General features: G+C 44.5%; 1 protein-coding gene across 3 annotated transcripts in view; it reads left to right on the top strand.

The window, feature by feature from the left end:
- Positions 1 to 4326: 4326 nt before the first annotated feature.
- LOC117849672 (uncharacterized) overlaps positions 4327 to 17280 on the top strand; it is a 33574-nt gene continuing 20620 nt past the window's right edge. The window contains exons 1-2 of one of the 3 annotated variants that reach the window (XM_034731311.2): positions 4327 to 4498; positions 4736 to 4963. In XM_034731311.2, coding sequence (XP_034587202.1) covers positions 4743 to 4963 — 221 coding nt within the window. In that variant the 5' untranslated portion in view covers positions 4327 to 4498; positions 4736 to 4742. Of the gene's footprint in view, positions 4499 to 4594; positions 4964 to 17280 lie in introns of those variants that run through there. The other 2 variants (XM_072292891.1, XM_072292892.1) reach the window with 2 other exon arrangements.

Below are 17280 nucleotides of genomic sequence, written 5' to 3' on the forward strand. Positions count from 1 at the left end.
TCCCAAATCCTTTTCTCCCTTTTATTTTGACGTCCATGAGATCTGCTATGTGAGGGTGATGACTGACGAGGTTATTTGAGATCCTTAGCACGTGAAGTGCATTTGTTATATTTGTAAGTCTATCGTTTGCAAGCGACAGGAAGGAAAGAGATTTAAGATTGTTTAGTGCCTTTGATAAGTTGCATGCCTCTTTTTGATCTTTAGCTCTACTTCAAACTAAATTTCTACAATTTCCTCTCACACGACATGATAATGCGGTTATATTTGAGAAGGCATTTGCAAGGTTAAACAAGGAGAACAAGCAATTCAAAACATACTTTGAGGGTCATGTTCCTTCATCTGTGTCTGATTGGCGTAATGCTAGGCGTGTTACTCATTTTTTGAAGATATTCCACAAAGTTACAGTGCGTCTGTTTGGTTCTCTTTATGTGACATCAAGTGGTTTCTTTCATGAGTTTGTTCTGATGCAATCAAAGCTGAAAGAACTTGCTAGACATAGTGATTTATTATAGCCACAATGTCTGAACTAATAAAGAAGAAGTTCAGTAAATATTAGGAGGATAAAGAGGATCTGAACAACTTACTATTTATTGCTCTGATCTTGGATCCTCGTTACAAGGAGTTTCTTAGCTTGTTCTTCTTGAGGATATATGGTCCAGAGGAAAAAAAAACTTGTTGGTAAAATAGAAAGTGGCACCAAATTGGGCGTACTCCTGGTGAACGTAGTGGAGGGGCCTGCCGCGACGTCCCACGATGCCATAACGGCTCTCCCACCTGAGAATGGGCCGTTTCTCGTGCATGCCCCTGCGGAACAGGTGCTGATCGAGGCTCCCATTGGGCATGTACTCGTACACCACCAGCAGCTGCCCTTTCATGTAGCACCAACCTGACGAAAGTGCAAACAGTATTGTGGCCTATAGATTGTTATCGCCCATAGAAAAATATATACAGTCGATGTATTGTTCATCATTGTCCTTAGGTAATTTTGGTCTAGAGGAGTATTTTCTAGCACGCATGCTTTGCTAAAAAAATAGGAGGGCATGTGTTGACGATTAAAATTGGCAGATCTGGTCGGACAGGTGTGTAAACCGGTTAGCTCTTGATGAGAAGATTAAAATGCATATGTAGAACATGCGATTCAGAGATCAGATGATGGAGTTATGACTTCGGGAAGATCTGCACCTCAGAAAACCGGTCAAATTGATTTGTTAGGATGGTGAGACCAGTTTGATTAGGAGTTGTATTTTAACACGGAACTTGTAAAGGTTATCCAATTGATCATATCAAACCAAACTCCTAGTTTGCCTTTTACCTTTTCCTCTTTGCCTTATCTTTTCCAACCCTATCTTGTTGTTCTTCCTATGTGTCAACAGTGATTGAGAATGTTCTAGGTGACTTGAACCCTAGAATAACCCAAGGTACGTTTGCACTGGTGGGATCCCTCCCGGACGAGTATTCGCTAGTCCCTCGTCGGGCTCACCAGCGAAACTCGCCTCCAAACTAGTCTAATCGGTTTGTGCGGAGGCGCTGCACTAGACGTTTGAGTGCTTGAGTATTTGGCGTAACTCCTTGCGTCAACACATTATCTACTGCTATATTTAAATGTTGTTTACCACAACATACACTGGTGACTTTGAAGATCTTTTCTTTTAACTTCCAATTTATTGTCCTCGAAATACAACCCTTGAAACCATGTAACATACATGCACGTTTTTGTTATATTTATATGGATTAATAATTACTATCACATATGTTTATAAATCATTGCCTTGTTAGTATAAATTCGAGCTCAATTGCCTTCTAGCCTTGTGTGACATACAAGCATGCATCACTATTTTATATGTGCCTTCGTTTGGGTCGTAGCTGACGATTTCCTTATCCCCCCATGTTCCCTGAACTAGTCCATCAACCCGTGATTCCGCACAGGCTAATGTTTTCTTAAAAGCTATTGTATTTTAAAATTATTTAAAAATTAAACCTTGAACTAATAATTAAAATTGTTTACCTACTACTTTCTCATTTTTTCAATACTTCAACATAATGCTCATATAGATAATAACTAAAATTGTTTACCTACTACTTTCTTATTTTTTCAATACTTCAACATAATGCTCATATAGATGTGTGTACTTATATTTATCCAGTTGTAATTGATTTTTAATTAGTAATTACTCTATACATTTTTTCATCCATATTCACACTTTTTACATTTTGTATTGCACCTCCATACATTGTGTTTAGCATAAAAATCAATATTTTTTTCACTTCACATATATGTATAAATGGTCTAATGGTGGCAAACATCATGCGTATATACTTTAACTTAGTATTTCTATATTAACAATGATATAAATAGATAATTTAGAATCATATATTAGTTTAAATTTGGACATTTATATACGATGCACATTAAGATAATTAGATTAGGATTTAAGTGTTTACTTTAGGTTATTTTTAATAACAACATATATGGGTAACTTACATACAAATTTAAAATGGCATTTAAGTTATGTTTTATAGTGATATGCACGAGTAAATTGGATGAAGATTATGGGTTACTTTAGATTATTTTTTATTATGGTCGAGTTGGGTAATTTAGATTTCATTTTAGGGTTTCTTTTAAAATATTTTCATAATGATAGTGGTGGGTAACATTTTAGAAAATATAACATACCAATTACTATGTTTATTAGAGTTTACATGATAAATGTTTGATAATTTTGATTTTCGAGAGAATTTATAGAATTTATCTCTTTTTTTTTCTAGCGTGTCTCATGAGAACTAATGTGGAGTCTCCAATGGAAAAACAATGAGGTCACATTGCTACCAAACTATTACCATAAGCTACCTCTCATTTATTAAATATTTGAGCACAATACTTATATAGATATATACTTATTATATTCATCCGATTGTGATATATTTTATTTAGTAATTACTGTTTTCATCCACATTTATAATCTTTAACTTTTCACTTTGCATCATAGGTATGCTCTTGAATTTGTTTAATGGACCTTAAGTTTGAGCTATAATTTTAACATAGAAATATATATTATCATCACTTCCTTTATATCTTTATAAATGTTGACACACATCATGCGTATATACTTTAATTATTATATCATATAACAATAGTGTAAAAAATAGATGATTTAGAATCATATATTAGTGTATATTTTTCAATAAGGTGATTTGAATTCAAATGTAGGATTACCTCATGTTATTTTTAATAATAACATATGTGGGTAATATAAATGCAAATTTAAGGGGTTAATTTAAGTAATTTTTTAATTATTAATGGTGGGCAATTTAGTTGCAAATTTTAGGGTTATTTTAAATATTGTTTATAATGGTATAAGTGGGTAATTTTGATGAAGATTAGGAGTTACTTCAGTTTATTTTATATAATGGCAAATGTGGGTAATTTATATATAAATTTAGGGGTTTACTTTAGGTTATTTTTATAATAGCATATGTGGATAATTTTTTTAAAAACATAATAGATCCAATGGCTATGATTATTTGTGTCTACCGATTGATGGCTAGATGTTTTGCGTTTTTGTGAGAATTTCATAATTTCTTTTTTTTTAGAGTGTCCACTTAGAATTTTGGATGGTTTCACTTGGAGATTTTAAAAAGAACCTCCAATTAGTAATAATAAGATGTAGCAACATTTGAGTTTCAACTTCGTGAAGCAGCCGCCACCAATGAACGTGGTCACTCGTCAATGCCTCCAAGGAGGACAACAGTGCCCTCCAAGGAGGACAACAGTACCCGAGGATGTCACCATTGACGGCACGGGTGCAAGTCCGGGCTTGGATTTCTCGTAACCGAAATGTGCCCAAAGCAGTGCAAACGCGGCCATAACCGTTTTGGATGGGAACGCCTAGAAACAAAGTTTCCATGGAGAAAGAACGGTACCTGACCGCCGTTGTCAGCACCGTAACAACGGGTCAGGTTGCCCTCGGTCGCTGTCATCGATGGGCAGAGCAGCCATATCCCCCCGTGCCGTCACGGAGCACCGAAACCCGGAGGCAGCAAGGCTCCCACACGGCCGCAGTAGGGCCCACTTGGCAGCAGCCCTGCCCGCTGCCACCTCGGGGGAGCCGGAGCTGGAGGTCCACAAGCTCCGGGCCCCCAGCTCCCCCACTGGGCAACGGGATCACATGGGGAAGTTTCCTGCTCACATGATGTGTTGAGACATATATAAAGCTGCGTAAAGCAAAGTTGCCTGTAAATATTAATGGTCAGGAGTGTGCCGTGCCAGTGTGTCTTGTCCAATAAAATTGAGACCGACTGGACTAGTTGCTTTTCCTTTGTCTTTTTTCCTTTTCCTTTTTGACAGAGAATCCTTCCTTGGCGATAAGCAGAGGCAGTTGCTGGTTCAGACAGAGGGAGAGGGGCTGTGGCGTCACGCGCCCCGCTGCTTATCCTCACCACGGCTGCTGCCTCTGCTGGTTCGGGAGAGGGAGAGGGAGACAAGCGGGAAGAAGAGAAGGTAAAAAAGAAACTAGTTTGGCATTTATACATTTCATATTGCTCACATGCTTCAAATTTCGGTTGGGGCGCGCTGATGTACTTTCTGAGCTTCCAGTTTCGCTCGAGGATGGACTTGCTTCCCTCCTGTTCCGGGAGGTAGCGGCCGATGGCCATTCACTTCAGTGGTCTTCATGCCCTCAGAAAGGACACCAGCCAAAGCCTTTCTCTGATCCCGTTGTAGCCTTCATACAAATAGATCGAGGATGGCCGGCGGCGCCAGAGGAGAACGGAGGACTGCCTTGAGGCCGGATCAGGTTATTTTCAAGGTCGTGACTGGTACGACGTTCCTTCTAATGGCGGTGACAGGCTTAGGCTACCTAGCGCTTTCGTGGTCGACCGTAGTCCTCCTGGGTGCCTTTGTCACCGTGCTGCAGAAGAAGGATTTCTGGTCTATCACAGTCATTAGTATGATTCAGGCAGCCAGGTCAGTGAATGTCCTATATTTCCGTATCTTCATATCTGTTGTCTACATAATCATTAAATATTCTACACAAGTGTTACGTAATACTCCCTAGCTCCGCCACATGTAAAATAATATATGGCGCGAACACAATTCATAATTCAAACATTGAAAAAATATTTTGACCTACAATTCATCTTGTGCAATGAAAACTTTATCTTACAGAAAAGAATATCATTGGATTTTTTTTAAAGTACTTTCATATGGCTATAATTTTGTCACTACAAACATTATATGATGGGCGACTTATAATCTTAGTATTGGAGGCCTCAATTTATAATTTGCGATAGAGGGAGCAAGCAATGGTACAGTGTGATGAACAAGTCTTCAAGAATACTATACAATGCTTTATTTCTCTTTTATTATGTTGAAGGAAAGCAATACAAACTTCTAAAGCCTTCCTCAAAACTCATGATCCATGATATTTTCCATGAAGGTATTAGATATTGTTGCCATGAAGAAATTAGAATAGTGCAGAATATAGATATTTGTCTACTGAAAACTCTAGAAGGGGACATATGTCATCATCCTATGAACTCCCTTGGCCTATAAATAGAGGTCCCTTCCTTGCCATACCATTCAACCATGAGCATAGTAGATGAGTGGAGTATGGTAGATGTAAAGGGTGAGTGCAAGACTAGCCACTAAAGAGAGGGTGTTGTACACTCTTGTGTAATATTGTTGTGTTGTAATAAAGTTTTGTTTCTTATAAGTGTTAGTCTCCCGGTTGGGCCATATAGTTTCTAAGTACTTAGTGCATAAGTTGTGATCCATCGAAGGTTAGCTTTGTCACCTGGGATCACAAGGGTCTGGACTTCATCATAGGTTGGTTCTGCCACCCGGAAGCCAACTTCATCTGTTGGTAGGCTATGCCACACGGAAATGAGAAGGCAGCTCTGCCGTCAAAAGGACTCGTCGCATTAAGTAACTAGAAATTAAAAGGGGCTGACCGACTTCAGAGTGAGTTGGTGTCCTAGGTGTAGGTCCTCAGATTAGTGGGTATTAGGGCCACCTCAATTTACAACAATTGGTATTAGAGCTTGGTGGTCTGGGATCATCTGGAGGAGGCTCTCTAGTAAGCACAGGGTGCTTGTTGTGTTTGGTGCAATACCGAGGCGCTAAGTAGAGACTCTGCCGGTGCACAGTCTGGGAATGTGAAGCTCATTGGTCCGGGACTAAGAAAGCTAACTTGACGCCGGACGTCAGTTACCATGGCAGATCTTGCTAGCACAAGTGGTGGAATTAAGAAACTCAATAGCCATAACTATTGCTATTGGAAGACCTACATGGAGTCATACCTACAAGGTCAAGACCAATGGGAGGTTGTTGCGGGTGCCGAAACAGTGCCTCCACCAAAGGAGAGTGGTGATAGTTCTTCGAAGAAGGAGGGAGCCAATGCCTTGTGGAAATGGCGCATCAAAGTTGGTAAGGCTATGTTCATGCTGAAGAAAACTATTAAGGAGGACCTACTGGAGTACATCTGAGATGCGGAGACCCCAAAGGAAGGAGGAGACAATTGGCTATGTCTATGACCCCAAATGAAGCACACCTCCAACTCTTAGAAAAGGAGTTGTTAGGTATCTCTCAAGGAACTTTGACTATTAGTCAATATTTCACAAAAGTAAAATCCATCTATCGAGAGATATCCGAGCTTGCACCAGATGAGAAGGTTGGTGAGGCCCGTACGAGGAGTATCATCATGAATGGCCTTAGACCCGAATATCAAGGGTTTATAGCCGCAGGAGTGGATGGCCTACTCAATCTTAATTGGTGGAGCTAGAAAATTTGTTGGCTAATCAGGAGGAGTTGGCCAAGATGATGGGAGGCATTACTGTGAAGGAAGAAGAGGAGGCTCTCTTCACAAGAAAAAAGAAGGGACCATCTTGGGGCAAGGAAGGCCGAAACCAAGGTGGATAGAAGGTGGAAAGCATCACCCAAAGGAGAAAAGTAGCTCTTCAGGGGGAGCCCATGGACGAGAAAACTAGCAACAACAACCAAGAAAGGATGGATGCTTCAATTGTGGTAAGAAGGGTCACTTTGCTCGAGAATACCGATTTCCAAGGAGGCACTTTGAAGGGAATAAGAAGAGTTTTGAAGGGAATGTGGCCACCACCACATGAGAGAAAAAGGAGGCATACACTAGGGAATAAGAGTGGGATGTTGAAGCTAGGTTTTCTCAGGACGTTGAAGAAGATGAGTTGGAGGAGGACATGGAGGCACCTGCATTTTGCAGCAACAACTGATCCAACAGTTAACTACAAGGAGGATTGGATCATCGATTCTAGGTGCTCCAACCACATGACGGGTGATGACAAAAAGTTGGAGGGAATAACCGACTAAAAGGGAAGGAGAGTTGTGCTTATGGCAGACAACTCAAGATTATCCATCTCTCATGTTGGGAAGGCGGTCATTCCAAGGTATGGTCCTCAGCAACTCCAACTCGATAAGGTTTATCATGTTCCTAGCTTGAAGAAGAATCTGTTGTTAGTTCCTCAGTTGATAGCAGAAGGAAAATACGTGCTCTTTGGGTTAGGAGGTGTGGCAATTTTTAGGAAATTGAAGGTGATTGGCACACCCATCATGGAAGGAAGGAGGAGACAATCGGTCTTTGTCCTCTTCGCTGAATCTACTTATGTGGACAAAACTCGGAGGAATGAGACTAGTGATCTTTGGCATGTGCATCTTGGATATGTTAACTACAGTAAGATGAAGGAGATGATCCAGAAGCAAGTACTAAAAGGGCTTCCTCAAGTGGACATCCGGACAGACACGGTTTGTGCTGGTTGTCAGTACGGCAAGGCTCATCAATTGCCATACAAGGAATCGAAACATTGGTCCAAGATGCCATTGGAGCTCATACACTCGGATGTTTTCGGCCTAGTCAAGCAAATATTTATTGGAGGGATGAGGTACATGGTGACTTGCATTGACGTCTTCTCAAGGTACGTTTGGGTTTACTTTATGAAAGAGAAGTCTAAAGCTTTCACAAAGTTTAAGGAGTTTAAGGAGAAGATAGAAGATGAACTCAACATGAAAATTAAGTGCCTCTAAACTAATAATGGGAGAAAGTATTTGTCAAATGAGTTCACTGTCTATCTTAAGGAGCACAAAATAAGAAGGCAATTAACTTGTCCTAATACTCCACTACAAAATGGAGTAACGGAGCGCAAGAATCACCATCTTGAGGAGACTTGTCGAAGTATGCTCCATGCCAATAACGTACCTACAAGGTTCTAGGCTAAGTGTATAAGGACAACAGTCTATGTAATTAATAGGCTACCTCAACCCAAGATGGGATTCAAGTCACCACATGAGTTGCTATGGAAGGTGAAGCTGGTGGTCAGCCATCTCAAAGTATTTGGCTGTGTTTGCTATGCATTTGTGCCTGATCACCTAAGGAGTTAGTTTGAGAAGAAAGCAATTCGGTGCATCTTTGTTGGCTATGATGATGCACGGAAAGGTTGGAGGTGCTGCGATCCAACCACAGGAAAGTGCCACACCTCAAGAAATGTGGTATTTGATGAAACCTTAGCATGGTGGTTACCTAAGAATGTTGAGCTACTGGAATCACATGATTTTGAGGAGGTTCCTGAAGAAATCCAAGAAGAGAAGGAGCAGGCACCAACCCCAAGTGAAGATAAAGAGGATTCCCCAAACAAAGCCAAGAGCTCTTGGAAGACTGGTGTCCATCAGATGACCTCGGAGGACCTCTCCAGCGGCGGGTCATCCCTGGGAAACTCCTCCCATTGAGGCTTGGCTTTGACCCTCTGACCAGCTACCTTCTCGACCTCGGGGTCGACCGGGGCAATATCTGCAACTTCAGAGGTTGCTTCATCACGTTGCGGCGCTAGAGTCAGCATGACTTCCTTGATGCGACCCTCCTTATCGACTCCAGCCTCCGAGGGTGGGGACATTTCCACGGTGCGACTGTTGGTCGCCTCGGTCTAGGTCGAGCAGCTAGTCAGCTACACACCACCGTCATCGGACAGCACGGCGGTCCTGCATCGCCGGCACAACAAGCAATTCACACAAGTTAGTTGGCAACCATGATTGCAACTTGGACAGCATAAGTAGGTGGCACTTATAGGGTGCTCTTCTTCTTCACTCGGTTCTAGGGCGCAATGGTGGAGGCGGCGCTGATGCATCTTCACTGGGTGCGCCACGGATCTTTGCCTTCAATGCCTCCTTGACGCACGCTGCGTCAGCCGCGGTGGTCTCCTGGAGCTCCGACTTCTTTTTTGTCATGACCAAGCTCGGTGTGTCAAACTCCTTGTCCGAATCGCTAGCTGACCTAGCTGGGGCAACTGTGCTCAGGGCGGCCTTCTCTTTCTTCTTCCTGGCCATCTTTCTCCTCTTCCCTCTCGGCTGCAGCACCTTGGAGATGGCCTCTTTGTGCACGGTTTGCTGTGTCTATCGCCCAAACAGCTCAGCACCTTGGGCCTGGCTGACCTCTTCCGTCACGCCCACATCCGACCCAATGGAGGAGTCAGTTTCCCACTAAAGGTCAGCGAGCGATGCAACGGGCTCGTCGATGGGCAGATCTTGGGTTGTCTTGCATCGACTCCTTCAGGTAGTGGCACCGGAGAAAAGTATATAAATACGTCATCCTGGTCAATTTGCTACTTTATTTAGAAACATCACAAATATATATGCAGTACATGAAATCAATGCTGATGACAATCTTACTGGGTTGGATGGCGGCCTCTTCAATGAGTAAGCTTTGGGGTAGTTCCTGTCACTGATTCAGCCCCCTTAGAACTCGGCCACCCTGTTGATGATCTCCGCCTTGTGCACCTTGCGCTGGACCCCCCGGGTCAGATCTTCTAGCCCCGAGTATTCATATGCCGGGTGCACTCGGTGTTTGATCGGTTGCGTCAGCCTCTTATAGAAGTTGACACTAATGGCCCCATCTATCAGTCCTCGTGCTTTTAAGTCGGCAATCTTCACCAGCAGCTCATTCACCTGGACCTGTTCTTTCGAGGTCGGTTGGTTTGACCACTCATGCATTGCCACTAGCCCATACCCTATGCGTGGCGGCAACTCGGGCTGCTGATTGGCAATGATGAACCACTCCTTATGCCAACCTTTGTTGGACTCCTTCAGCTACAAATTAAAATATTCTTGTACTTTCTTGGGCCGCAGCGAGAATCCAAAACCCCCAACAACCCGTGCCTATTTCCCCTTACTTGACACGGGCTTCAGATGATACAGGTATCTCCAGAGATCAAAATGCAGAGGAATACCAAAATATGCCTCGCACAAGTGAATGAAGACTGCAATGTCTAAAATTGAGTTGGTATTGAGATGTACCAGCTTGATTGGGTAGTAGAACAGAAGGCCCCGGAAGAAATCTCCACACGGAATCCCGAACCCACGCTCGAAGAATGGCACAAAGACCACCATCTTCGCCGTATCCTCCGACAGGAAATCCTGGCCGACGGTGGGCTTCCAATCTAGCAGCGCCTGCAGCCCGAGGAGGCCCTAGTCAATGAGGGCCTGGATGTGCTCTTGAGTCATCATGGACTTGATCCAGATGGAAGATAGCTCTGGGATGTTTGCTTGCGCCATTTGTTTGAGCTCCTCAACTTGAGATTTAGATCTAATGGTGGCTAGGGTTTTGATGTGCATACGGTGGCACGGGCTCGGGCGGTGGCGGCACAGCGGCTCAGGTGGCGGCGGTGGAGTGTGCGCGAGCAGAATGGGGATTGCGACGGCGTGGCCTAGGGTTTTGCGAGTGCAGCAGCAAAGTAATCAGTGGACTGTGGCGATAGCGCTGTGAGTGTTTAAAGATAGAAGTGAAACGGCTCTGTGACCCCTCGCGCTTTGGAGAGGATGAGGACGTAATCTACGGACGGAAATTTCGGGCCTCCCATTATTGTGGTGCAACGTGCCAGGCGAAATCTACAGGTTTTTCCATTAGCACAGTGTGCGTGGGACGGAATCTGTGGGTTTTCCGTTGCGCTTTTAACAGTGTCCCTCCACGGCTCCACCAGTCCTCGTCCTCGAGGGCTAAGCACCTAATTCTGGTTGGCGTGCCTCCATTACTCTGCCAGTCCTCGTCCTTGGGGGCTGGGCGTCTAATTCTGGTTAGCGTGCCTCCACGGCTCCGCCATTCCTCATCCTCGGGGGCTGAGCACCTAATTCTGGTCAGCGTGCCTCCACGGCTTCGCCAATGCTCATCCTCGGTCCACGGCTTCACCAGTCCTCGTCCTCAAGGGCTAGGCGCCTAATTCTAGTCAGTGTGCCTCCATGGCTCCACCAGTCCTCATCCTCGGGGGCTGGGCAACTAATTCTGTTAGGCGTGCCTCCACAGCTCCACCAGTACTTGTCCTTGGGGGTTGGACGCCTAATTTTAGTCGGCGTGCCTCCACGGCTTCGCTAGTCCTCATCCTCAGGGGCTGGGCACCTAATTCTGGTCGGCATGCCTCCACAGCTCTGTCAGTCTTCATCCTCGGGGGCTGGGCGTCTAATTCTAGTCGGCGTGCCTCCATGGCTCCGCTAGTCCTCGTCCTTGGGGGCTGGGCGCCTAATTCTAGTCAGCATACCTCCTTAGCTCCGCTAGTCCTCATCCTTGGGGGCTGGACACCTAATTCTAGTCGGCATGCCTTTGTGGCTCCATTAGTCCTTGACCTTTGGGGCTGGGCGCCTAATTTTGGCCGGTGTGCCCCTGTGGCATTATAAATCCCCACATTTGGATGTAGGGGCATATTTTTTATTCAGCTACAATCATATTCCCTGGAGAAATTTCTAGCAGTACATATTACAAATGCCTATGAATAGCTCTGAGATAGCTGACATCCTAAAGTAAGAAGCTACAATGCAGAAAAAGAAAAAAGCACAATACAAGAAAGCTGCGCGACACACTTCCCCTAGCGGTGTGCTGGACAAAGTGGCGGGGTGCATGATACAGCCTCCTCACGAGGATTCTTATAGCATCGTTACCTCCCAACTTCATCGAAGAGACTATGAAGGGAAGGAGCACCTTGGTTTTCCTCATGAGAATTCTCTGGCATCAGGTTTCTGGGCGGGTGCTACTCCTATCAAAGACTACAAGCTTCCAACCTATGAGTGCTATTATTTGGGCCATGGTTCTTGTGATGAATGGTGGTCTATTTATAGCAGGATGGCCAGTATACCGCCAAGGCGCTACAGTGGGCTCGTGAGGGTTCACGACAATGCTCTTCCATACCGATTCGGCTCTACAGTGTTCACGTGATGCTCGGTCTGATCTTCAAGTACTGATGGGCAGTACTCCCGTGAAGTTGCTTAGATGGTGCAGTACTCCCGTGAGCAGGCATCTTTGTCGCTTACGTATCATTGCACTAGTCCTTATCTCCAGGGATTTGGCCGCATATTTTTGGTTAGCGGGCCTCCGTGGCTGCGCCTATCCCTATGCTCGAGCACTAGGGGACAACTTTTTTCTTTTTTGACCATTGTACCGATTATCCTAATCACTTCAATGCTCGAGGACTACTTCTACGGAGTGCGTCTTGCGACGCCATCCGTAACCTTCACTTCGACCTGCTGGATGCCAGCATCCATCAACTCAGCACTCATCTTCGCTCTACGTGTTGGCTCTACGTTTGCTCAGATTTTCTTCTTTTTTGATCACTGCGTAGCCTCTCTGTTACCATGACTCTATCATCGCTCCAGCTGACTTGATTTCAAACTTCGCTATGATGACCTCAAGTTCCTATTCGCATACACATCGCTCGGGAGATTGAGGGATATGGGTACCCCATGGGTCCCTACCGACTAGGATACTAGCCGGACCTAACAAGTGGGCCCGCCCGACCACGGCATGCGTGCCGAGGACATGATGTTACTTAGAGTACATGTTAAGGAATAAGATAGTCCAAATCTGCTCGGATATTGTGGAACGCGTATTTTAGTCCGACTCAGATTACTTTCTATGTAATTACTGAGTAGATTAAATTCAAACCAACTTGTAACTCTTGGTCATCAACCTATATAAGGCAGCCAAGGGCACCTCTTGAGGGTATCCAATTAGAACCATTAAGCAACACAAGCCACCAAGCATACATGACGTAGGGTATTACTCTCCGGAGGCCTGAACCTATCTAAAACCCTCGTGTCCCTTCGTGATCTCACGATCACCTTCGAGTTCTTGGTTTCGCAATCCCCCTCACCTACAAATCAACCACTTGGGTAATCCCTTGGTGGATTGCCAAGCCTATAAATCCGACAGCATTATCTAGTACTGAAGCTGAGTATCGATCAACGGCAATGGCAGCACAAGAGAATGCATGGCTCAATCAATTGATGGAGGATCTTTATCAACCTGTGGACTACCGAGTAAGGATTTTCTATGACAACTTATCCTCTATATGCCTAGCAGAAAATCTAGTTTTTCATGCAAGAACCAAGCACATAGAAGTTTGTTACCACTACATAAGAGTAAAGGACCTTGAGGGAGAGATTGAGATGGTGCTTACAAAGACTAATGAGCAGATTGCCGACATCTTCACAAAAGGTCTGAACAAGGCAAAGTTTTAGAAGTTTCGGGAGGCACTCGGCATGGTCTGCAAGACAACTCTGGAGAGAAGTTTGCATTGAGGGGGAGTGTTAAAGGAAAGCAATACAAACTTCTAGAGCCTTCCCCACAACTCATGATCCATGATATTTTCTATGAAGGCACTAGATGTTGTTTCCATGAAACAATTAGAATAGTGTAGAACATAGATATTTGTCTAGTGAAAACTCTAGAAGGGAACACATGTCATCATCCTATGAACTCCCTTGGCCTGTAAATAGAGGCCCTCTTCCTTGCCATGCCATTCAACCATGAGCATGGTAGATGAGTGGAGTATGGTAGAAGTAAAGGGTGAGTGCTAGGCTAACCACTAAAGAGAGGGTGTTGTACACTCTTGTGTAATATTATTGTGTTGTAATAAAGTTCTGTTTTTTATAAGTGTTAGTCTACCAGTTGGCCCATATAGTTTCTAAGTACTTAATGCATAAGTTGTGATCCATTGAAGATTGGCTCTGTCACTTGGGATCACAAGGGTCTGGACTTCATCATAGGTTGGTTCTGCCACCCAGAAGTCAGCTTCATCTGTTGGTAGGCTCTGCCACCCGGAAGTGAGAAGGCGACTCTACCGTCGAAAGGACCCATCACACTAAGTAACTAGAAATTAAAAGGGCTGACCGACTCTAGAGAGAGTTGGTGTCCTAGGTGTAGGTCCTCATATGAGTAGGTATTAGGGCAACCCCAATTTTCAAAATATTATTTTAGTGACAATAGAATCATCACCAAACATAAAGCTAATGGTACCGAATTTTATTATAAACTCTAAATGCTGATTGTTGCCTTATTGGTACACGTTGTATGTCTGATATTGCCATATATAAAGATGTGGCATCAGCTATCTATAAAGGTTGTTATTATGGGAGAAAATTCCCTGTATGCCATCCCAGATATAACTAGTCCATTGTGTGCCATCAAAATTTAATTCATCCCTTCAGTGCCATCAATTCTAATTTTTCATCCCCTCTATGCCACTACCGTTTAGTCCGTTAAACTCTACCGTTACATAATCCACCGCACATCCTCTCTTCCCACCGTCTGACCGCCACACCGGACCCATGGCGCAGAGCCCATCCTCCTCTAGTCCTCAACCTCATATGGGAGCAGATCTTGTCGTGCTACAGTACGGCGAGCTTGAGGCCCCACGCGGACGCTGTTGTTAGTGTTTTGTGCCTCGTGTGTGCCAGCGTCGGACGCAGATGTGCAAGCCGTTGCTCGTGCCCAAAATCCCAGACGCGCACCACCTCGGCGTCTTGCATGTCTGCACCATGACCTGGAATGGGAGGCCGGAGAGGTGGGAGAGTAGAGAGCCGAGGCCGGTGCATCGTGGGCGAGCATCCAAGGCTGATGACACCGGAAAGCGACGGTGGCCATACCTTCTAGAGAGGAGTGCCGATGTGGCGAACGCCGGGGCGAGCGTGGCCGTGGCCGGCCTACTTCCATGCGGTGGCCACTGGAGTGCTGCCCCCGTTGCTGGAGTCCAATTCCCGTGCTAGCACCGCTGCGAGACCCGAGCACCAGGGCATGTCCCTGCTCTCTAGTTTGGCCGGCGATGCTGCATCCGCACTTTGTCCAAGCAGCCGGCCAAGAAATTACTGCCCAAGCAGAGAATCCTACGCATCCTAAAGGCCAAAAAAACTGGCACTTTGTCCATGACGAGAGTCGAGAGGACGTGGGCAAGAAACTGTTGGAGAGTGTTAAAATGGGAAGCTGACGATGATTGCAGCAAGACTCAGTGAAGAGATTGAATTTTGGTTGCCTTTAGCAAGCATGAAAGGGGAAAAGCTCAGGAGGAGAACTGAGTTGGAAGCAAAGAGAGGAAAGCGAGCAAGCAGCACCAGGCGGACCGCAAGTGTCCGCATCATTCCCTAAATCAGTAAATGATACGACATTACAGGAAGCATCACATCCATACTTCGTACAATTTTTATTGATAATTTACATAATGTTACAAAAGAGGGGTAACACTACTAGTACAAGGGTGGATGTAGCCCCAAATATAGCTATATAGCGGTGGTCTACGCAGTGTCTCCAAGCCTACAAGCAACTTGGCTCCTAAGGTTGATCTTCAAGATCCTGATCTTGTTCACCAACTATCCCTTCCTCTGGTGTAAGAAATTAAGAAAACAAGGGTGAGTACTCATAATGGGTACTCAGCAAATCCCACTGCCGTAGTTTTATCTTAAGCTAGTTTTTTATGGATTGGCTTCTAGTTTAAGGGTTTGACTGAAAGCTAGTTTTATGCAAGTTGTGTGTAGTTTTAGCTTTTGAATGAAGAAGGAGAACGTTTATTTGCAAGTTGTTGATCCTGGAGGGGAATTCTACCTATTTACCAATCCCTTGATTTTAATAGCATCAGGATCCATCAGGGATTTCCTGAGCCAGCGTTTGTCTCATTCAAAAGAACTCCTCAGGTCAAATCCGAGGCACAGGGTTTTAATAGAAACATTGTCTTGACTAATCAATTGGAGCTTTGACTATGTGAGCTCTTGACCATGAGCCTCGACTATCAGATAGATTTATGACTCTGCAGAGGTTGTACACTTTACCCACATGTTCAATCAGCCCATACCTTGTACGAAGGCGGTACTGACCAATGAGACTCATGACCACCAGCGTCTATCCCAAAACAACATTCCCTAGCTCCATCTACGGATATGACTGGGGTCTAAACAGGCTCATACTTTGTCCACTTGTGGACATCATCCCGGGAAAAGATGCATCATATACTTTCAACATGTCCTCCGAACCTTGCAATACCCCATTCTCCAAAGCCACACCGCCCAGCCCTTCAGAGGAGCAGGCATGCGTACATATAGCACCCTACTTACACTTTCTTCCCCGCTTTGTGTAAAATGGTTAACCCGGAGGTGCTATGGTTGGTGGACAAATGGCTATAAGTTAGCTCCACCTTTTCTCAACTAGCAAGGTGGTACTAAATATGCGTAGCTACGATCATGGGCCACTACTGAGCCATCCAAATTTGGGCTGGATGTCACACACACCTCCCTCAAGGAAACGATGTCCTCATCGGTCCAACTCACTCACACCTGGGCAAATATCCAGGAACGTTCCCCTCTTAGCACACGACCATACGTCCAGTACTGGTGCCATATGCCATGCCATGTGTCCCCTCCAGTACTAACACGCGTCATGTGCCATATGCCTGCACACTAACCCGTAAGCGTAACCACGAGGGTTGGCTCCGTTACCACTTATAACACCCTGTCCTCCAAAGCTACCCTCTTACTCTCAGGTCTAGCCTTATCTCATTGCTAGAGTCTGCAGTTGTTTTTATCCCATTTTATGAAAGTACTCACGCTTTTCTATAATTTTTGAGTAACTTGAAATATGGTTCCTAGGCATTTCTACTACATCCTAGGTTTATAATGGTGTAATGGTAACATCAAGGAGGGTTTAAGATAAGTAGGATCAGTTAGGTAAAATTAATAGAGAAAACAATTTCCATGCACAGTTTTCAGGAAAGATTCCTTTATTGTCTTGGTTTATTTTATTTAAAGAAACTAGGGATAAAAGAATTATAATTCGTGGGACTTGCCTGCTTTAAGGTCTTGGTTGTTTAGAATTTCCTCTTCGTAATCCGAGTCATCAAATTTGGCCCCGGTTTCATCGTATTCTACATAATTGTAGTTATATGTAAGCGAACAATCAAACAAGCATTGCAATACATCAAACATGGGTTAAAAGGGTGAAATTAAGCCTAGGTGAGCTT

This window comes from Setaria viridis, chromosome 3, assembly GCF_005286985.2.
Source record: "Setaria viridis chromosome 3, Setaria_viridis_v4.0, whole genome shotgun sequence".
Taxonomy (NCBI): Eukaryota; Viridiplantae; Streptophyta; class Magnoliopsida; order Poales; family Poaceae; genus Setaria; species Setaria viridis.